This window comes from Aplidium turbinatum, chromosome 5, assembly GCF_918807975.1.
Source record: "Aplidium turbinatum chromosome 5, kaAplTurb1.1, whole genome shotgun sequence".
NCBI classification, from domain to species: Eukaryota; Metazoa; Chordata; class Ascidiacea; order Aplousobranchia; family Polyclinidae; genus Aplidium; species Aplidium turbinatum.
The window spans coordinates 28,363,227-28,386,804 of record NC_137476.1 but is presented as its reverse complement, the minus strand read 5'-3'; the positions used below and the strand labels follow the sequence as shown (position 1 = coordinate 28,386,804).

The 23,578-nt window shown below is 37.6% G+C and overlaps 1 protein-coding gene and 1 non-coding gene across 4 annotated transcripts; both read right to left on the bottom strand.

The window, feature by feature from the left end:
- Nucleotides 1-90: 90 nt before the first annotated feature.
- On the bottom strand, nt 91-18,647 carry LOC145770468 (uncharacterized). Of its 3 annotated transcripts, none has more exons than XM_082582129.1 (9): nt 18,390-18,647; nt 11,023-11,139; nt 9,522-9,750; nt 8,971-9,060; nt 8,332-8,441; nt 6,780-6,959; nt 6,183-6,304; nt 1,845-1,937; nt 91-976 (listed from the first exon to the last, which is right to left on the bottom strand). In XM_082582129.1, the coding sequence occupies exons 2-9, from the start codon at nt 11,049-11,051 to the stop codon at nt 576-578; spliced, it is 1,254 nt and encodes a 417-aa protein (XP_082438255.1). In that variant the 5' UTR covers nt 11,052-11,139; nt 18,390-18,647; the 3' UTR covers nt 91-575. The 3 variants fall into 3 exon arrangements, with proteins under 3 accessions (XP_082438255.1, XP_082438254.1, XP_082438253.1); XM_082582128.1 differs by lacking the exon at nt 18,390-18,647 and adding an exon at nt 11,377-13,465; XM_082582127.1 differs by lacking the exon at nt 18,390-18,647 and having other exon boundaries at nt 11,023-14,392.
- Nucleotides 18,648-20,373: 1,726 nt separating this feature from the next.
- On the bottom strand, nt 20,374-20,480 carry LOC145771423 (U6 spliceosomal RNA). The gene has a single exon (XR_014289214.1). It is a non-coding gene; the product is annotated as a U6 spliceosomal RNA (small nuclear RNA).
- Between the last annotated feature and the right edge of the window lie 3,098 nt (nt 20,481-23,578).

Sequence of the window (23,578 nt, the reverse complement as noted above, 5' to 3'; positions counted from 1 at the left end):
ATTCTACGAGGTTCGTCACGCAGCTTCGAGTAAGGGCAAGCCTTAGTTATACCTGCGCACTTCACCAGCGACTTGAGCCAATAGCCAGCACAACAGTACCAACTATTTAATGTGCATTCAATAAACAATTATTGCGACACTCCGACATCGTACCACAACGACAGTGTAATACAGTACAACAATGTGTTTAAGACGGCACCTCTCCACATAGCAAAGGCAGCTTTTTCACCGCGTCAGATAGGAAGAATGAAATCACAGTAAAATAGATACACAATTTCATTGAAAAATATCGCAACATAAAAACAGTTTTCACGAGTGAAGCTCTTCTACAATCATGTGGTGAGAACACTTGAGTAAACCATATCTTGCCACCGCGAGTGAGCTCAGCAATATGAATGAAAATGATGACAGCAGTAGGCTATTATATTATATAAGCGCCTTACACTGTACTGTACATAAGGTAAGTACGACAGTTCTCTACGTCTACTAGCACACATACAAACACCAGCATTAAATGAAAAATACGAAAATGCAGCAAAAGTCATTGACCACAAAGAAACAACTTATTTGATGGCTCAAACAGTCGTTTCCGATTTCGCTGTTTCATAACGTCGTTTATGAACCGCAGTATAGAGGACATCGATGTCTTGTTCTGAGAGCATCGTGCTCGTCGTTATGGAAACCGCATCGATTGGCGTAGTTGGGGAATATCCGCTTTCGAAAACGTCATTCAAGTAATCCCCGGCGGACAGGGTGCATGCCCTGACCGATCGAGCCGACTTACGAGACCGCATAGACACCGGGAGAGTCGAGTACAAGTTTTCGCTCCGTTTTCGGGAACTTTTTCGCGTCGCGTCCAAGCCGGGACTGGCAGAAGCGTAATAAGCGAACGTGGTGGCGAGATCGTCGATATTTTGCTCGGTGACCGCCAAATCAAGATGGCGCATGTCGACGTACGGTTCATCCTCCGTTTCTTCTATGATCAAAAACCGCAAAGCAGTTGAAAATTTATATCAGCACTTCGAGTGAATTAGGGATATTTTTGATACAGGAAAATCATAGGGAACAAAAACGGTTTCTATTGTTGTGGTCTGTGACCAATATATTGTAGAATGTAGATCACAGTAGTATTATGCTCAAAATAACCATGATAAGCAGAACTCCTGTCGTAACATTACAAACCTAGTATCTCAAATTATCATAACTCAATGGCACTATCCCATCATTTGGCAAGCAATAGGCTAGTTTAAAATTGCTGATACAAAATGCAACCATTGTAATAAATCTGGCCGTACGATATAAAACAAAGGTAAACAACTACACAGTCTAGGCAAGCTGTCAAATTTTGGTTATACTTAAGTTGTAAGCACAAAATTATTTTATCCAAATTAAAGTTGCCCAGTTGGTTAGCGCGTGACTTCGTGAATAAAGAAGATTCAAGATCAAGCGGCGTTAATTCGACTCTCGAGGTGTGCGCTTGAGCAACGCATTCTAAAGACTGCTCTCAATTCAGCGGCACCTATGGAGTATGGATGGAATAATTCCCTGGCAACAATTGGAAAACTTCACTCTGTCAATCTCGGTAACCGGCCCTGCGTCAACAGCCTCTACATGTATGCGAAACTACCAGGAATAACCAATCTACAAGGCTTTGTCAGTCCGAGCATAAAGACTCAAAACCAAACTTTACAATTCCAGATATAGACTACTTGCAGAAATTCTGCTGCACACATTAGGCCTAGCCATGGGAAAATAATTCAGGCTGGTTAGATTTTTAACTTTCAGAAAATCTTCCATAAATTCATAGCTAAAGTCATTCGTGAACGCAAAAATCTGCAACAAACCTGTTATTGCCATCGTAGGAGAGCTCATTATGGTGTGGTCGGTGGTTTCAATCGTTAGACTGAATCTTCTTAAACTGTTCTTCTTCGCCGTACCTTTACAAAAGTTGCTAATGGAATCTTACATAGAAATATTCAAATCATAAGATTGTAGGCTATAAAACAACATCTTATTTTTAGAAACACAAGCAAGTCGTGCCAGTCTCTCTCTTTCGATTGCCGTTCCGTGGCTCTCACCACTCGGCTATGCAGCCGACAGCCAGTCAAAACATGTTGATTCGATACTTTGCATTATGCTCCAAGGATTCGCTGTGACTACAAGTTAAGCAATCAACAATTTACAACCAGGTCTTTTTAGTTTGTTTTTGAGAATAAAATTCAGATTTGAAACAATTACAACGCATTTAAAACAGATTTCTTAAGAAAGTGAAGTGACTCAATCCATCGAATTTGGCTACAACAACATAAAAAAACAACGTTAGTTTTACATTTTCATCAATCCATGCCGCCCATACAAAATTTGGAGAACAAAGTTCTGATAATATGCAAGTGCAGCCTACACTCCTAAAAGGTTCTGGTGCACGCACGTCGCACAATATACCCGACTGAACGGAACAAACGCAAAAAGTTATAGCGCTAATCTGTATATATTTATTAAACAAGATGAAAGTTATCTGTTGCGACAACCAAGATAAGATGAAGACTCTCACAAAGATGCAACATGGCGAAAAGTAACAACTATGTTGAATGAAGTAGGCTAATATGACAGTTTGTTGCCAAGTACATCAGTTGACATGTCATTACTACTTGGATGGTAATCACTTGAACGACTGTTGACAAAGAGATAGTTGCATTAGAATTAAGTTAAATACAATTTTGGTAAAGAGGTGACTTTCTTTAACCATAAACAGATAAAACCAAGCAACCACACGGCGTTTAACATAATACATTAAAGTGAACATAAACTATCAACTACGAACGTTTTGGGCCAAACACATGTTAGCCCTTTTCAAGTAACGAACAAATAACTCGCAGGTGCTTCTTATTTGCTTAACGTCTTTTCTTAATTCATCATATTATGATGCGTGTTTGCCTCGCGGAATTAACCGCCATGTGATGTGCCTTCTCCTTTGCTTTGCCGTTTCATTCTTATGCATTTCGTTTTCAATTTATTGTGTAGATCAGTTGTTTATTTCAATGTAGATGTAAAATCAGTTATGTTTTCGTTACTTGAAAAGGGCTAACATGTGTATGGCCGAAAACGTTCGTAGTTTATAGTTTATGTTCAGTTTAATATATTATGTTGAATGCCGTGTGGTTGCTTGGTTTTATCTGTTTATAATTAAGTTAAACGTAATTCCCACCTTCGCGATAATATATAATTTACAGTATAATAAATAAGTCGGGTGGGTGTATTTGCTGAAGGAAAGGCGGCCGAGAGAAAGGACTAGTCACCCCACTCTCGTTAGTGCGGAAGGCTTGTCTTCTCTCCAGGGCCGTTGACAGGATTTCTCGGGCCCGGTACCAATCTATTTTCGGGCCCCTTTCATCGACAATGTTATGAATATAAATGTTGCTCTTAAAATGGGTATGACACATGCCGTTCAAAGTAAAAAATTAAGAGGAATAGATCAAACCTGATATGCCAAAATCATGGTTGTTTAATAGATCTTGAGCAAACTTAAAATTACCCTAACCGCAAAACTTACTATCTCTATTTAGCGATTGTTTTTTTGAACTTTTATTTGTCACATGGCGCTAGATTATTACTTCCCGATTTCATTGATGTTTCACTGGTCATTTTAGGCTCACCAGAAGAGAATTTACAGCAAAGTTATTGCAGATGGTCAGAAAGTTTTCAATTTGATTTGGGAAAGGTTTTTGGGCCTCGGTGATTGATGCAATCTGAAAAGCGGTTTTGGTCTAATTTTTAGTCCAGAAATAGGGATAGCAATCTTCTTACCTGTGCCATTTCAGTTTTTGAGTTTGAACAAACATTAGCTTGTATATTTTGAAATTCGTGTTTTGGGTTAATATTATTCGTGGTTAGAGAAATATTCGTGGTTAGGGAAATCACTATACAGTACTAGACTAAACTAAATTCTTATTTTACTGTTTGGTGGCTGAAGTGGCTATATTAGCACCACAGAGCTGAAGTGGACCCGGTACCCAGAAGCATAGGCGCCGACTTCGGGGGGGCGGCACCCCCCCGTGAATTTAGCTCGGGGTGGCTGCCCCCCCGCAAATTATTTAAAAAAATCCTAAATGAAATGTTTCTAAGTTCAGATTTGCGTTAGTTTGACCTTCATTGCGGATCGATCTCAATTAAAAGATCTACTTGTTGCAACAAGAGCGCTGCTCCTAAGATAACAAAAGAAACAAAAGTACGGTAGCTGATAAACGCCAGCATGGTGCGGTTGAAGCATAGTAACAATGATTGAGAAACGTTTTTCTTGATTTCTTTTGCTTTGTTTTTTCTTGGGAGTGTCAATAACGAGGTATGGGTTGCTGTTTGCTCAGTTTAGTATCTAAGCGTATTAAGAGCTAAAATTCAAAGTGACCAGCATATAATTCGAAGTAGCCTACAGGCCTCGAAATTCGTTTTTTTGACGGCGGACAAACGTGTCCGGTCTGAGCAGCTATCTCGGCGGACAAATTAAGTCTCACGGCTGACACACCAGTTTTAGCCGTCGATCGTCATGCTTAATCACTTTATCTTGATGACAATTCTTCGCCATTTCAGAACTATAACTATCATACGGTTTTAGAAGGCTTTTTAAAAATTCAGTAAAGTCACTCTGAAAGGCTTTCATCAGACCAACGACTTGCGCTTGAAGATTCAAAGCGCCGTGTATAGCTGGTCAATACGTCACAACACTGATTAACTTCCACCGAACGAGGTCGTGTGGTTTATTGCGTCACAATGCTCTGGGCAGGAGTCGGAAAATTTCTACACTAACGCTACTGTTTTCTGCTGTGCAAAGTTTCACAGGCTTTTTTCTTTAATAATAATAATGTTAGTTTTTATATAGCGCTGTATCCATCGCAGAATGCGTTGCTCCACAGCGCTTTACAAAGCAGACAGTGTCAATGCAGCCGTATAGAGGCGCAACTGAGTACATTATTACCCGAATCCACTCCATGGCTCAGTGCCAAGCAGAAATTAGATTCAGTACCATTTTTAAAAAGTTATTGGTATGACCCGACAAGGTATCGAACCCATGCCTACCGCTTCAGAGGCGGGCGCACTAACCACTAAGCCACCGAGCTGGTGTATTTTTGCGTGTCATGTGAGCGAAAGTGAATTTTTCTTGGGTCTTTTCTTTCTTACTGTAATACCAAAACTTACCAAATTTTGTTGCATCTTGCTGTAATAGCCTACTCGTATAATCTAATTTAGTAACCAACCTTGCCGTATCACTATTACTCGGAGATCAAAGCCAGACATTGTGACGTAAACTTGAACTAAATTGCGCGTGATTAGTGTAGAGAAGTACCTGTACTCCTATCGATTCTTAGCGAAGGATTCACCTTTGTTACGCTGATTCAATGTCATCAATCGTTGAAGCAATGTAAAAATCGAAAGTTTTCCTCCTTGAATGGAAGTTAAGGGATACAATATTCACATTTTCTAGATGCGCGCTAGAATGCGCTGGAAATTATATCATAGCAACAATTGTTCGTGCTATGCAATGACGATTTGTATCGCTAGTTCCTGTGTTATTTCTCGGCGGACAAATATGACCGATCTAGATGGTACTTCCCGCGGACATCACATACTGTGACGGCGGCCATGTCCGATATTCGCCGTGAATTTCGAGGCCTGAGCCTACATTATAAAGCTTGGCGATATACAATGGCATATAGACGCAAAAAACATCAATGCTGACAAACAAACATCAGCATTTTGAATGTAAGCAATCAGTTGGCTAGAAAGTTTGCCCCCCCGACGATTTTCAAACCCGGCGCCTATGCCCAGAAGAGGGCCGGTACTTTACTATATGACGGCTGAAGGGGCTGTTTTAACCTCTGATTGCAATTCCTTTAGATCTGATTATATTAAGATCTTAATAATGTTTGAAGTCGCGGCAAATCTTTTAAATCCGGGCCCCTTAAATATTCCGGGCCCGGGTCCAAAAGTACCACCTAGACCCCCCTGTCAACGCCCCTGCTTCTCTCAGTACAATGAGAGCTTATGAGATTTCCAGAGGATTCGTAACTGACGGACTATGGGACCGTCTTTTATCTTTCAATAACATACATATCAGTGCAATGGAAAAAAATCAACTAGTTTAAGTGGGGGATGGCTGTTTCAGTCACGGTAAAAACCATTTAACTTACTTTTGTTCTTCCATTCACTCGTTGGCACCACGCCCAGACTTTGGCCGAGTTGTGTCTTTCTTCTCTCCGCAGTCAGGCGAACTTCACGACGCATTTTGCTCAAAATAATCTTCCTTCGAAACCTACAAAGATAGAAGCTCTGATATCGAACATGATAGGAAAGCAAAGGATAATAATTTGAAATTGAAAATTTACAGCGAAAGTCTTAAGATTATTTGCTGTTTTGTGAGTTTATTACAAACAATGGGTAAAGAAAATCTATGAGGGTTTTAAAAAAAATACAGTACATATTTCTACCCTTTCCAGAACCAGGTTTTTATAGAATGATGTCACGCCATGTGCCCATTCTTTATTATCGCAGGTATAGCAATTGGTAATGCATGTTCATTGTTCAACTTTTCAGGAAAGTGGGCATTATATTTCCTTGTCAAATATATGGTGAATTGCTCTCGAGAATGTTTCCTCACACCACGTTCACAACTTCTCTGACGTAGTTAACTAGAGTAATTCTGTTGTCAAGAAGAACCTTCAACTATGTTAAAGACTATACGGGGTCAATTGGTCAGTTGTTTCATTAAAACGAAAATATCGACTAACTTCTTTTGCTTGTCGCTGTATGAGACGAAAGCACAGACGAGAAGATACAACAAGCAACTCGATATAGGCCAAGCATAGCTGTGCAAAATTGCATTCAGATCGAGTTCAAGATTTCTAATCACTTGACTATGGTTCAAAGGATTGAAGTAGCAATTGTAGGAAGCATTCTGTTTGCCATAACTGAAAAAGAAAGCTTGTTATGAATGGAGACGCTGATGATATAAGTCAAGTCAATTGATATGAGCATATGTCAAGCAAGTCAATATGAGCAAAAAATCCTAAGGTTAATTCACATAGAGACTTTAAAACAAATCACTTCTTCAGCAAATGAGCACAGTAGTCCCCGCTAAGCCCACCTCGGGACCGGACGATTTTGGCTCATAAAGTGGGTGTGCCCATTAAACGGGGGACGATTCTCTGCCACTCCTATGCATTCAATAATTCCGGACCGGACCAAATTTAGATCATGCTGTTAAAATTTAAAAGATTGCCAAATTAAAAATTACTGTTGATGCATAAAGAACCAAAAATTCGGAAAGAGTTTAGTACACCCTAAGATCAATTGTTAAATGACTCTCCAGTTTCCAGAGCATGTTTTTATGTGAAGACAGTTAGGTGCCTGCCAAATAGGTGTGCACAGTGTGGCGTCAGAATATTTTGGTGCGGCGCCCATTCATTTTGGTGCTTTCCCAGTAAAGTATATTTCATTAGGTGCTTGATGGCAATACTGCAGACAGTGGCGTACATAGGATTTTCTCAAGGGGAGGGTATTCGAAATGCTTTTCGAATCGAAAACGAATTATAAAAATGCCCATTTCCTAATTACTGTATAACCCAATTTGGGTAGAGAGGTAACTCTTTTAAACCATAAACAGACATAACTCAGCAACAACACTACATTTAACAATATAAAAACAAAAAGCGAACGTTTGCGACAGCTAGGCAACAACTCTTTTGGATAAATTTTGTATTTAAAACTAACAATATGATACAACACGCTTGACGTTTCGTATATAACGATTTACGTAGACGACGTAATTGGCTTACTCAGCCCAGTGAACCACGCGTATTGAGGTTACGTTCAGTGACGTACGCAGGATTTTGTTACTGGGGTAGGGGATATTCGATACAAATAAACATTTTTGATCAAGAATAGCCTAATACCATTTTATAGTCTGACGAAGGTTTAAAGTAGCCTAGGCTATCTGTTGGTGAAATATAACTCTCGCGCTCTTTGCGTATGTCACTGTATTTACGCATTGAATTATTAAATATGTCAATATGAAAAGCAAGATAGGGAAATGTCATTAGCTTAATTAAAGCATGAATTGAATTTCTCTGTGAAAGTTTAAATATCTGTTAAAGTAAAAGTACCGTTCTTGTATGTCTGTGGTGCAACACACCAAAAAGCACCTAAATGACCAGGCGCCCCACCTAAATATCCTGACGCCACAGCGCACACACCTATTTGGCAAGCACCTAGCTATCTGCACCTAAAAGAAGTGGATCCCTAGTTTCCTAGCCTACTTACCTACTGTATGTATGTACCCACCTATTTAAAAAACCATTTACACATTCACTTATATTTAAATCTTCTCTCCAATTCTTACAAGGAGTTTCATCAGAGCGAAATAAATTTTGCCGTCCAAAAGTATATGAACACTGTAATTTAAAAACAAAAGTTTACGCTCTGCACAAAGACACCAAATCAAAAAACAACAACAACAAAATGCAGCAAAAACAAGTTACTGTGACAGAAAATCATGTGATCTGAGTTAGCAATTGTTTCACGTTCAATTTCTCACCACCAACTGATTAAATGCAAACCCTCTTACTTAACCAATACCGATTATAAAAGCAATAGCCATTGATCGAATGAGGATTTGGAGCCCGTCAGAATGGTTCAAGAAAGTAAGTATATATTTGAAAAAAATGGGAATTGATTGCTAGGGTTTGATTCATGTTTTGATGGACAAGATAATGTTAACGCATGCATGTTGTTGTTCAAATACTACAACAACATTAAATGGTACATTAAACTATTTGCAACAATGTGTTTATCATTACTGTAGTATAACAACACCTTCCAATGATGCGATTCATTGAAGAAACTTAGCAATTGTATCTTTAACCCCATATTATTCGAATAAGAAAATCTTATTATTTTAATGCAATGACTCTTGTGTAGTACCTGGTTGCAATTTATCAAAGTCTGTTCATTTTCCATGATCAAAGACCGTTTAAAGGTTTCAGTACCACCTGTTGCATATGATACAAACACCTGAAATACATAACTAAATTTAATACGCAAAACATCCCAAATGTAGGCAAGAAAAACTGGGTTGTGTAAAAACATCTTCAAAACATTAAAGCAATCTTATTATAAAAGGAAAAGCTAACATCACTTTAGTAATAATTGTTGTAGTAAAATAAAAATTGTAGTCAAACATCGAGGCATTTTGAAAAAGAAAGTACGCCTATAAGTAATTAGCATTCAAGTAAACAGTAAAAATAACTTTAATATTTCTGTGAAACCAAATCCATCCTAGCATAATAGTTTTCAATGGCAGTTTGAGGAAAAATCTTGTTGCTATTAGCAATAGCAGTACTATATATACATTCAATGCAAAAACTTTTTTCTATATGATAGACTATTAAAACAGATTTCATAAAATGGTAAAACCATGGACATACTGAAATAATCACAGTTTTCCACACAAATGAAAATATATCCTAATATACCTTTACACATGGTTTAAAAACATCTGTTCCTGCACTGCAGCTTGCACTGACGTCTGTATGTATTTCTGAATGTTCGACCAAACATGTAGTTTGAGTAAAAGACTTGGCATTGACATAAGGGCGAGTCTGATAGATTGACACAACCACAAGAAACAAAAGTGCTATGATCACAAGTGGGGCTCCAAACAGCACAACATATCGAAGATATGACGCTGCTTTCTCTAGCTGCCTGAAATATTTACAAGTTTAGTATTTCAAAAGATGATGTGAGATAGAATGTCTGCCATATTACCTCAGTAGATAAGACATCTGGCTCTACAACTGTTAAATTATCATGTTGAGTTGCACACATTAATAAAACATAACAATTTATTTTATCAGATCAGGTTCCAAAAGCCTAAATTTGTCACATAATAATATATATTGTACCATAAAATAAAAATCTTGTTATATTTTGTGTTTATATGAACAATATACTATAGGCTACTACTATACAGTAAATCATATATATTATATGCAAGACAGCAAATATCTGGAACCAGAAAAGGGCATGCCGTCTTCATTCGGCTGCTTCCAAATATTTCAGCATGTCATTTAGGATCTTGCCAAGACACAGCTGTGTGCTATGAAGCAGTGTTAAAGTGACATCTTTCGAGTGTCACACAGTTGCTCTCACCACATGATCATGCAGCTGACACATAAACTATGCTTGCTAAAGACTAACTATCATTGGCATAGCCCTAATCCTTCTATTTTATTATTAAAATAAGTGCAAAAAAACTATACCGTCAGCCTTGTATTAGCTAGCTTATTGAAGTAGCCTATGTCTTTCACTCTGCATAAACATGTTTTAAGATGTGAAGCCTTCCACTACCTTCACTATTTTAACCCTTTTCCAGCAATAGACTACGTTTAGGCTAAACCATTGATTGATGCATTAGTGATGGGACTATACTTAGACTCCAGTTTAGAATTTTTGTTACCTCATGATAATGGATAAGTTTTAAAATTCACCAATTGAGTAACTACTTGTCCTAATCATACTATGTAACGTTTTTTATGCCTTTTGCTACTTGCATCGTTGTAACATATAATTTGGTTTTACTTTGTTTGTAAACTTTGAGCAAAAAAATCTTGAGTTTGACAAGCAGGCTATATTTTTACTTTACTAAGCGTTTATTGTTAGTGTATAAAATGAAAGAGAGGTTTCTGAATATTCTAAAAGAAGATGATTTGGATGATGAGTTTGTAAATGACTCAAAAAGCAAATTAGATACACTGCGCCAGAGATTATGACATTGCTTTATAATAATGCGTAGGCTAACATTTAACAGCAGTGCCTAAAAAATGTGCTGCTATCATCAACTATTTAGAGTCATACTTGTGTCAGCACATTTAAGGCACTGGAAACTTTATACAGGCACCTTTTAAATTTGTAGACTTTTTCATAGATGCCACTGAGAAAGGGTTTTAATACAAAAGAAAAAACACATAAACTTACAGATCAAACTTGAATGAATTAACTTTCATTGTTTTTTGATGATCTTGATCTTTCAGTGGGGGACTGGACTTTGACTTGTTAGAAAATCCATTACTTTGGAGAAAAGTGGAAGGCCTCCTGGATGAAGACTGCTCATAAAACGATGACATTTTTCTCAAGCACTACCATAAAAATATCATAACGTTTCTTCCATATCAAACATAATTCACGGAAAACATGCCAAAAGACCAAGCAGCATACAATGTCTTAACGAGTAGGTATACTGTGGTGCATAAACTGCGTATCTCTGTATTTTTACCACAGCCACACCATAACAAAATACAGCTGATCTCTCCAATGTTGCCAGATGCTTACCCAAATTTCTTTCTTCTAGACCAGGGCTTCTCAAACTATGGGTCGCGACCCCAAATGGGGTCGCGTAATGAAATTTTGGGGTCGTAATGAAATTCTAGTGCCGGTGGGTTGTAGTCTTGCCATGATGTCAATTGACCGCAACCGTCGGTGCGAACTGTCGAACGATAAAATATAATCAATCGCAACAATTGATGCATTGTTACGCTATCATTGCTGTAATGTGCTGACCAAAAGTAACCTTACCGCTCGCATTATGATTTCAGAGTAGCTTATCAACTAGTTTCTGAAGGAATGTAGACTAAAGTTTAAAGCAGTTACAAGATTAATTGACTATGGATCAGTAGTTAGGTTCCGTAGATTCATGCGGTAACAATTGCAAGCACAAAGAAAACAATTGATAAGTCAGAAAGAAAAAGAAAATATAATGATCAAAATGATCCGTTTTAATGTCATTAACGTGGATGTCCCCATAGTCAAGTCAAGTCAATTTATTTTGTTTTAACACATACGTCACCATAATGCAACAAAACTTTAATTGCAACAAAACTGTTGGTGTTTTATTTAAATCCAAGATGTTGAAACTTGACTTTAATCCGATCATATATTTAAATGAAAAACGTATCTGCTTTGAGACCTAGTGAAATATTTAGGAGTAATAATTAACGACTTGCTATCCGATGATGAAGACACGAAACGGCAATTACGGTCGTTGTATTGTGCTGGAAACATGTTAAAAGCAAGGTTTTCCAAATGTTCGATTGCTGTTAAAAATGTGTTGTTTCGTTCCTATTGTATGCCTTTTTATGCCTGTCAACTATGGTGCAACTATCTTTCATCCAGTAATAATCGCTTACGTGTTGGATACAATAATTGTTGCAGAATGTTGTTTAATCTGCAGAGACGACGCAGCATCACCTCTGCACAGGGCCTCCAAGAGCCCTGCCGGGCCCCGGTGCAGATGTTGCTGCCGGGCCCCCTCAGCGCGACATGTCGCATGATCTCACAAATCACAAGCAAAATTTGTGGTGCGGGATCTCACAAATCACAAGCAAAATTTGTGGTGCGGGTTAATCCACAAGGCCAATGCACACATGGTGTTCTGAACAGTGTTTCTATTTTAATATCAGATCTGTTTAAAATATAATACAAAGAATACATTAGGTTTAACACTCCAATATTTCACAAAGAATGCAGTATTGTAGTGGTGTTTACAACATTAAATTCATAAATACATGAAGAATGCATTGCTATTGGTTCATGACATTAAGAAATACCAAGTTCATTTCTGGATCAATACTCAATAGGCTGTTGCTTTTTATTTTCACTCCTTTGGTTTTCTTTGCTTGTTTAAGTAAAATTGCATTTAAGCAGGATTGGAGGTCACTTTCTCTTCATTTCCACAGCAAGTGGTCAGTACTCAGTAGAAAACAAAGTTGAATATATTTCTATTTTCAATCTACCAATGATGTAAATGTACATCTACATCTATCACTATACTATGTATCGAGACTTTACAGACACCTTGCATAACTACAGAATGCCTGTTTGAGTCAACATCGACACTGTTCCTGAAATTCAAGAATAAGATTGGAATGGCCTGGCCAAAAAAGACTGCTAAGAAATAAATAGTGAAAACAAACTAAAAGAAAAACTTAAGAAAAACAAAAATTTATATATATTTGTTGATATACTAAACATATTTTTGAAAATCAGCACCTTTCTGCAGTGCTGGAAAAAGTAGGTTGCACTGCAACTAGGACACTTCTAATTCTGTCTAGAGTTAAAAGTACTTGTACTTCAACAGAAGTGAAGACCTATGATTTTTTACTCAAATATCAATCTTTCACTCATCTTCTAACATTTTTTTCAATTTCTGTTAGACTGTTATGCCATTTGGCCCTGCTACAAGGACAAAAATTATTTTCCAGCACTGCTTTTATGAAACTTGCTTGCATTAATATAGCAAAATGATTCAACAAACCCTAAAAACTCAAAAATATTGTACTGTATATCAGAGATCAGAGAAGTTCGTTTTTATCTTAACTGACTTTAATCTTAACTCTGGTAACACCGGATTGTAACCATGGCAACAAGTGGGTAAAAATAGCTACTTCGATAATTTGTAACCAAAAAAAAAACACTTGAACAGTTTTGTACCGTACTGAAAAAGTGACAGTAAGAACATCTTGCTCAGCAACTCTAACAATATTTCAATACACATAACTGTCACTGCTTGCTTAAGTGTCATAAATTGACAATTTGTCAGAAACATGCATGGAATACCTTCTGTGTAATTACTGTGACCTACCCTGATCAATCAACTGCTGATTAAAACATACACACCCAAATATTCACATTAAAGCACCCAGACAAACACTGAAATTAAAACATTGAAATAAACTGAAATATTCACTCACACTGCAATATTTGCATTAAACATAAACACTGAAATATTCACAATAAAACACACATCCAGCCCTCCAAATCCTTGACAGACATATCCACCACATTCAACTATGCAGGGATTGCAGGCCTTGCCGGTGGACATGTTCGCTAGTCTCTGTCATGATTACACCTAGACTTCCAACAGGATTACAAAGCAGTGAATGCACATCTGATCTAACTATTGTTAATTGTAGAGTAAGAATGTACAGTTATACATTTTGGAAGTTGTCTCAGGGTATCTCTCTGGCAGATGGTGCTGACCTGCTCATTAGCACTGCTTGTTTACCAGTAGTAGCCTTGAAGTGTTTACAATAGACAATGAAAATCTGCAAATGATTTAATTTGACTTGGTGTTGCATTTTTAACAAGCCAAAGGAGGCAGTTCAGTTGGACCTCCACAAAAACTGCAAATTCAAGGCCTGCACACACTGAAATATAACATAAAATCTACTCTCTGAAACAAGCCTATTCACATAAAGCCTATATTTTTTAGAGGAGCTTTTCTAGCCTTTCTACCGGAAAAATTTCTGATGTGTCAAAGTCAATTGTTTTGGCTAGTTTTGATTCGATGGTTAGCCTGGCCAAATCAACAAGACCTTAGCGCTAAAATATAAACATTTTGTCGGGCCCCCCTGAACTAAAAAAATTGAAAATTCTGTAGTTTTTTAAAAAAGAATGCCCATGATGGGCCAATCGAAATACAAAACTAATATAAAAAACAATATTTTATACAAAATCGACTTCAGCACGCAAATTTAAACATTTTGACGAGCCCCCTTGAACTAAAAAAATTGAAAATTATGTATTTTTAAAAAAGGGCATAGGCTACTCCAGAGGGGGCCCAATTGAAACACGGAACTACTGTAATATAAAAAACAATATTTTATGATAAATCAACCTTTGCACAATTTGAACCGATGCAAATTTAAACATTTTGTCGGGCCCCCCTAAACTGAAATAATTGAAAATTCTGTAGTTTTAAATAAGGGCACTCCCATGAGGGGGCCCAATCGAAACACGGAACAAATATAAAAACAATATTTTATGCAAAGTTGTTGAAATTTTTAGCGCGTGAATTTAGACATGTTGTCGGGCCCCCCTGAGCTCACCGGGCCCCGGTGCAATGCACCGGTTGTCCCCCCCTTTTGTGGGCCCTGCCTCTGCATTCGTTGATAACAATACCACAACTTTTCAAGCTCTCATTCGTAAAAAAATTATACCAGTTTGTAACACGATGTAACTTGTTTTCCAATCAATAAATTTATGAAATAATGCCAACAGACTGTTACTATCAATCTTTGTATGTGGTACAATGCAACTCAGCTCTTCGGAGTTGAGTATCTGCTTTGTTTCTACATTTTATGTTTGATTGTAAAATGGACCATGTTGAGTCTGATGTAAATAAATAAATACATAAATGGGGTCGCATAGAAATATATTTTTCAAAATGGGGTCGCAGAACAAAAAAGTTTGAGAAGCCCTGTTCTAGACCAGGGGTCACCAACTGGCGGCCGCCACGCTGTATCGCTGCGGCCCGCGGAAGGTATCAGCATTAGGGTGGAGTGAAAAAAGTTTTTTGTTTAAATCGAAAAAAACGGGGTTCTTAAATCCCGACAAATGACCTAAAACTTCATTAAAAATTGACTTTAAGGGGTTGCCCCCATTTTCCAGCCGGCAACCCCCCAATTTATGTGCGCAAGGGGGTAAAATTGTCTATCTCGGTAACCACTGGTCGTAGAGTCATGATATATAGCTCAAAAGCTGCCAAAACATCATGTTTCTATCTGTCCTAAGAAGAAAGTTTGCTCTATTTACGATACAAAACGAGTTATAGCCAAAAAACCAAAATATACACACATTTTTGTTAAAATTCAGCATTTTTTCTGACAAATTGTGATCTGTCATAAGTTTTTTGAAAAAAAAACCTGATATGTTGCACAAGATATAGTAACACACTGATAATACCGAATGTGAAAGATGCAGGGAGGAACTACGGCAAGAAGAGCAACAAAATTTCAGTATAGTGAATGGTCTATACTTTGATGGACGTAAAGATACAACACAAACGGTTGTGCAAGGTCCAAACGAAAAGCACAACAGATCTGTTCAATTGGAAGAACACTATACTGCAGTTGGCGAGCCGGGGAGTTATTACCTCACCCACTTTTCACCTGAAGATGGCAAGGGCAGAACCATAGCTCAACATCTATTCAATTCATTACAAGGTACAGAATTGCAAAATAAACTGGCAGTTGTTGGTACTGATGGCACTGTATCAATGACAGGAAAACACAACGGATGCATTCGAGGCCTGGAAGAGTTGCTGAATAAGCCATTTCAATGGACAGTATGTCTGCTACATAGGCTACAGCTAATGAGTTGCCTTTGGGACATGTGTTTGCAGGTCTCGATGGTGCTACAAGTGGCCCAGACACATTTGCAGGTCCAATTGGAAAAAACTACATGGAACTGTATCCTGTTGGCCAATTACTCAATTCAAAGAGCTCTCGCCACCACTTTTGGCCTTTCCAAAGCTCCCACCCGAAGTTGTGAATGACTTAAGTACGGACCAGTTCTATGCTTATAAAATTTGCTGGGCAATTATTGAAGGAAACGTTGATGATGATCTGGCTTATTTGGAGGTTGGACCAGTTGTGCATTCAAGATGGCTAACTTTGGGATGCAGAACTTTACGTTATTATGTGACAGTGGATGAACCGCCTTTGAACCTAGAGATTCTGGTTCGTTTTTGCCTTGAAGTATATTTTCCGACTTGGTTTGAAATCAAGCTAAACAACCATATAACAAATGAATCCATAAACTTTTTCAACTTGATTCAACGAGTTTTGAATTTTTCTGACCAAAACGTTCGGGAAATTGCTTGGAATGTGGTGACAAGAAACGGTTATTTCGCACAGCCCGAAAATATTCTGATTGCAATGCTGGGAGATGATAATGAAGACATACGAAATAAGGGTGTGACCAAGGTGCTTGCAATTCGCAAACATGCCGCTGAAACAAATTCACTTATGGACATTGAAAGTCATAGCAGTTCCAACCCATTGAACTGCAGTCCAATTCGTTTGTTCTGTGTTCCAAAGTTGGACTTGGAAGCAAAGGCATACCGTAAACCGGGGCTACATTGAACGCTTTTTGACTTCAAAATGAAGTGCATCAGCGGTTTCTTAACCTATCCGCACTAAATTGCAATATGTTAGGGGGACCAACTAGGTCTCTAAATAGCACAAACAACATTCAGTTTTAATCTCTATCTTAACCGCTTTTTTTAGAAAATTGTCGGTGTTCAAAGTAACCCCGATCACGGGGTTACTTTGAACAGACGTGAATTGTTTACGTTTGTTCAAATTTGGCTGTATATGAGGTTACTTTAAACACATTGAAAGTTTTTAAAAAGCCTTTTTGATATCGGTACCGTAGTATATTGACAATAAACAACATATTTCACTGAAGAGAACATATTTACACAAACTGGTACACGAATTGGCAATAGCAATTATTATGCTACAGGAAGACAAGGAATATGGCTCAAAACAGTTCATATTAACGTAGGTTTTGCAACTACTTTCCCCACATGTATTCGAAGTCAGGAAATCGAAGAATATTTCTGTTATTCAGAGGAATGGCTTTGGGCTGTACTTTGACAATATCATCCCACTCATAGAGCATCTCATCTTCGGTTTGGGGCCATCTCCATCCATTTCGATTGCACTTTGTCAATGTCGATACCACCGCTCCTTCGCTCTCAACACTTGTCACTTTACCGGGAAACTGTTGCTCTTCGTATTCAACAATTATGTACTCTCCAATTGCAATATATTTTTTGTTAGATTCTTCTGCTTCATTTTCTTCAATATCATCATCAGAAACCGTATCATCCTCTGAAGCACCATCTTCTATGCTTTCGTCCTCATACGACTCATCGCCTTCCGATTCATCTTCACCGTCCGTACCGGTAACTGCAGTTGCACTTTTAGATGTGCCTGCAAAAATATTTATCCAGAACAGCAGTGCAATGAAATCGAATGAAGTTAATGATGTGCTTTCATAGCAGAAATATATTAGACACCAATACCAGTACTGGTACATAAAATTAAGTTATTTAACCTTTGCAATAAAACTAACAAAACAGAGGATTCTAGAAATAAAAGAATGGTTACCGGTATGTGCTCTGGTGCTCACCTGCTTCTGCTATCTCATCACATGTGATGCTTTTCCCTGGAATGGTATTGATCTTCTTTCTTCTCTTCTTTGGTCTGTCCTCATCCACATCATTCTGAGCACTCCAAGAACTGCATCTGACACTCTGCGAGCTGTGTCGGTACCGGTACTGGCATCGCCATTTTCATTCAAATCATAGTCTGGAAGCCGTTCCAACACTTTTTGCGGATCGAAAGGATGAATACCGCATTTTCGAAATCCACTTTTGACGTTCAAAGTAACCCCAGAATACTGTTCAAAGTAACCCCATCTAGCATATGACTCAAGCTTTTCAAAACTACTACAAAAAAACTCGATGTGCATATTGATATAACTTGCTTATGACTTACCCTTCAATTGATAAAAAGGTCTTGGCCAAAAGCGTTAAAACCACTCAAACACACAGTGAAGTATTCTTACCTTGCCAAAACTGATTATTTCCCTCAAAATCGAGGTTGAAAGCAAACTAGTCTCAAAGCAGCAATCTTCTTTTTTTTCGAACAGAAAGGGTTTCCATAAATAGTTTACCATACACTATTTACAAATTGACTGCTAAACAGAAAAATAAAATAAGCGAAGATACGTTTTTAGGTAAACATACAATGAACAAACAAAATAAAAAAAAATGTTCAAAGTTACCCTGGCGTTCAAAGTAGCCCCGGTTTACGGTACCACGAGTTAGTTGATATTGAACCTTATCAACAACTTTCTCCAGCAATTGAGCACTTAACCGATGCAGAGTTGGAAGAATGCCGCGAGAAGCCTCTGATTTTGTTTTATCCATGCCACAATCAAACAGTGGAACGACATGTGAAGCTCGTAACAGAAGCATCAGCACAAGTTTAAGGATTTGAAAGACGAGATGGACTCATTCGCCAAAAAGTTAAGTCTCGTAAACTGATGAAAAAATTTGACACAAAAATGCATTTTAAATAAGCCGTTTTAATCCAATTGACATACCTATTCAATTTTTTTTTGTGATTATCATGCCATCAGAAAGCCTGAATTGTCATTTTAAAAACAGAGCCTTTTAGGATTAGCAAAGCTCACACTTGAAATATTTCAACTGAGGAATTACAAATCAACAAAATTATGAAAAAACGTTAAGTTTGGAGGCGACTGGGAAATGAGTTTACCACTCTTCGAGTCTCCAGCCCCCCAAATATATGTCAAACACGATCTGCCTTCAGCCGTAATCAAACTCGTGCTTTGCCGCTGCAGTATTGAAAACCACGAGCAGTTCCGCTCGGCCATGTCGCTAACATGTCACACCAGGCAAAGCAACTTGTTTTTGCAAAATGAATATGAGTTCTTTCAAGTTCATCACCAAACACTTGTGATATTTTTGCACTGCTGCAATTAACATTATGCTTAATGTGAGTGCTTCATTATGATGTTTTGGACTGATGTTAAAAGGACTGTGTTGTGAATATTTTTGGATTATGGGCCCAATCTTCGGTATTATCAGTGTGTTACTATATCTTGTGCAACATATCAGATTTTTTTTTCAAACAACTTATGACAGATCACAATTTGTCAGAAAAAATGCTGAATTTTAACAAAAATGTGTGTATATTTTAGTTTTTTGGCTATAACTCGTTTTGTATTGTAAATAGAGCAAACTTTCTTCTTAGGACAGATAGAAACATGATGTTTTGGCAGCTTTTGAGCTATATATCATGACTCTACGACCAGTGGTTACCGAGATAGACAATTTTACCCCCTCGCCCGCATAAATTGGGGGGTTGCCGGCTGGAAAATGGGGGCAACCCCCTAAAGTCAATTTTTAATGAAGTTTTAGGTCATTTGTCGGGATTTAAGAACCCCGTTTTTTTCGATTTAAACAAAAAACTTTTTTCACTCCACCCTAATCAGCATACAAGTATAACCAAAAATTTTTTTTTGAGGAGTTAAAGAGCAGGAAGGCAAAAAATACTTTCCGGGAAGCATATTTTCGCTTTGCATACGATTCCACCGACCGACCAATCAGATTATGGTTCTAGGAGGGGGTTGCTTAAAGTTATTTCAATGCGATGTCCAGCCAAACTGTCCCAGTGGTTGATTAAAACGTCTGTTTTCGAAATTGTCTGTAAGCATAGGTTTGCTTATTTTAAGTTTGCAAATGTCATGTAAACACTAGTGTGCGTTTCACCGTTATTGTGTTTCACGAGCAGTGTTCTCTTTATGCAAGTTTTTGTTGGCAAAATAGGTCTGTGTGCCAACTCAATTTATAATAAATTGGAAAAATATTATATATAAATTTAAAGCCTTTTTCTGATTGCATTATGAAAATATTTAGCTTAGTAGCCTACTGCAAAATGTTTTGTTTTTTTAAGAAATATAGAACGCTTCACGATTTTGCGTGTCATCCTTGCGCAGGGACCATGCTAATCTTCTCTGTATTGTTCCAATTTTAGTATATGTACTGCCGAAGCAAGTACAGCAAAATGTTGTTAATCAACAAATTCTTGCCACGCTGATAAGCACCGCAAGTGACAGTTGTAATAAAAAAAAGACGGTTTTATAGACTCTCACAAAAAGGATGAAAAACCAACTCATTGCTTTTTTAGAGGGAACACTGTTCATGAATTACGATTTTTCGTTGATTTCCACAGCGTTTGTTTCATGGTGCCTTTTTCCTTGTTATTGGAGCCTATTTTTTGCTGATATGTTTGCAGGTCACTATTGTTGCCTGTATTGCGATGTGTCAAACATTTCCTTGTTTAGCCTACTGAAATTGTTAATTGCAAGATATCTTTTGTGAAGCGAAGTGACAACACCACTCTTGCTTGGCGATAAATATTCTGATGAAACCGCTCGCCTCGCTATAAGTGCGCAAAACAAGTGGCCTCGTTTATTAGGCATTGTTAAAAAAGTCAAAAGTGTTGTAAAAGGAGCTTGGCCTGGCAGTAGCGTTGTTCGATTAATTTTGTTGCTGCGGTATTCTAACATAAATATGAACAACATGTAGGGGAGACTCAGGTAAGTTGGCCCAATAGGCAAGTTGGCCCACTCTAAATAATTTTTTAACTGCAATAGTTATTGTTACGTATCGTACGCATACTGAGAAAGTGCTGTTGAAACTACCTTATCACTAGGTTGGGAGGCTCTAGCAAGCAGCATAAACAATGTGAGCACGATTTTTGTATGAAAAATTATGATTTTTAAAATTTTTGGATTTTAGAATTTTTTAGATGTCGAGTGAGTTTTTTCTTACTATATAAGAAAGGTTATTATTTAGTGAGTGCAGCGCTAGAGTGGTTATTAAGGCTCACTTTGACGGTAACACCATTGTTAGAAGCTCGATAGTTTGACATAAATTTTAGTTTTTACAATATGGTTGCCACGCAGGGAAGTTGGCCATTTCGTGGGTGGGTACATTGGCCACCATGGCCAACTTGCCTTCATGAGGTATTATATAGAATGATAATAATAGACTAATTAATACGATGACTTATTTTTGCAAGATTGAAGTATCAAGTATCCAAAGTAAGTAAATCACGGCTTTACATCGGCTTTTAAACAATCAATAACAATAATACACTTCCTAATATCGTTTTTATGCCACAAATTGCGACAACTTATTCCTAACCCATATGGTAATAATAGAATAATGGTAAGTAATCAAGAAAACCAATCGCGGAAATATGTAGCCTATCAACCGCTTCTCAAGCGACGGTCTAAAACGTACCTCGTTTCGGAGATAGGTACATTAAAAAATGTTCCGATATTGGTACCCATGCAAAAATGGAGTTTGTAGCCTATTGCAAACAAGGTCCTACCTATCAGTAGGCCTATCGTTAAGGTGACCAGATAGTTAGGAATAAAGGCATGCCGTTCCAACTACATAATGTTTGCTACAACCTTTGTTATTTTCGAAAGCTTAGTTGATGTTGGCTACTCATGTAAAAAAAAGTTTACTGAGGTAAAATACAGCATTATAGCCCAATAGTAGATTATACTGGTATATTATAAACCATACATGAATGCATAGGCTACATAGAATAAATTATGTACGGTATGTATGCCTCTATAAAACTAAGAAATAATTAGAAAGAAAATAAAATTGGGGAGAAAGAGAACTTTTCCACTGTTTAATATACCGTAGATGGACATGTTGCCCACGTGGCCAACTTACCTTCCATGGTGGGCCAAATTACCAGCATAGGAAGGCAAGATGGTCCATTTTATTTTTTTTGGAAAACTTGAAAAATTATATACCTAAGAATGTTTGTTTGATGCAAGAATATGTCCACTTCTAGAGTGATGAATTCTCTACTCTTCAATAGCATTCGCTTTAACATATGTTTTGTTATTAGCTCACAAATTCAATTTTTCATTTTGCTGGGCCAACTTACCCGAGTCTCCCCTAACGCTGGATACTGGGTACGAAATGCGTTCTTTTCTAGCATAAGAGTCAACCTAGGTACCTAAAATTTTATTAGTGCGGCCCGCCACAGCTTTCCTTAGTGCCAAAGTGGCCCGCATGCAAAAAAGGTTGGTGACCCCTGTTCTAGACTACTAGAGACTTTCGCCAACCACAATAAGGTTTGTCTCTGAAGAGTCTTCAACATGTAAACATGGTGGTTTTCTGTTGAAACATGTTTTTACAACCACAACATTTTTTACCTAATTTAGATGGTGTTTTTTTGAAAGGTTTATTGGCTGTGCACCATAACACTTTTTCCGAAAATTTCCCAATTCCAGGACGTGCTTTCGATTTCACCAAACTCAAAACGGGAAATAAAATTCATATTGTGAACTATTAGGTTTACCTAAGATTAACAGGCGTGGACAGCTGTTGGCTACCTCTGTCAACAAAATTTAAACACCGTTTTTGATTAGAAGGGCCGAAATTGTCGGATGAGCACAGAGTTATGTTCAAACAATAAAAATGACAAAAACGCCGCAGTTATTGATGAAAGAACACCTGAATGTACGATAACCTGTTACTTTTTTGTCGTATCCAAGCTTGTAGGAAATTGCTGAACAAACAATTGTTCTTGTTTTGACGTTAGTCTTGCAAGCAAACCTTGTCTTGCGTTTTGAAATGTCTTTCTTTATGAAAAGCTAAACGCAGGCCAAGAGTGTTCCTTTCAAGGCCATCAGCAATTTTGATAACGACCCAAGGCCGATCAACATTGCAAAAGTTTATTTATCTTGTTTTTATCTTCTTAGACTACCGTACTCATATATACTTTAAAAAATTTACTGGCTCTTTGTTTCTAAATTTTAAAATTCTAGATGTGGCAACAGTGCCATATTTTAAGCTGATCGTCCTGTTTTGGTATAAAGCACATTATAATGTCCACGTGTTGTCGCTTCTACCTTTATCTAGGCTTCTGCTATGTTCGGCATCAATTGTTTTTCGTTGTAGGCCTAATGGCCAGAAATAAAAACAAACTGAACTGTTCAACTACTTGTATAAACATTAAACAGCGTAAGTTTTATCATTGCTCACAGGCAAAGTCAATCGCAACGGATGTGAGGATTAGTCCTCTTTCAAGTTCCTAAATCAGAACGTAGTTACACAGATTAC

Excerpts from the sequence above, each read along its gene's own strand:
- LOC145770468 (XM_082582127.1), bottom strand. The coding sequence starts at position 11,171 with ATGTCATCGTTTTATGAGCAGTCTTCATCCAGGAGGCCTTCCACTTTT. Across the intron at positions 9,061-9,521 it reads TTTTTAAACCATGTGTAAAG|GTGTTTGTATCATATGCAAC; the intron begins GTATATTAGGAT and ends TATGTATTTCAG. Across the intron at positions 6,305-6,779 it reads TACAGCGACAAGCAAAAGAA|GTTTCGAAGGAAGATTATTT; the intron begins GTTAGTCGATAT and ends CTATCTTTGTAG.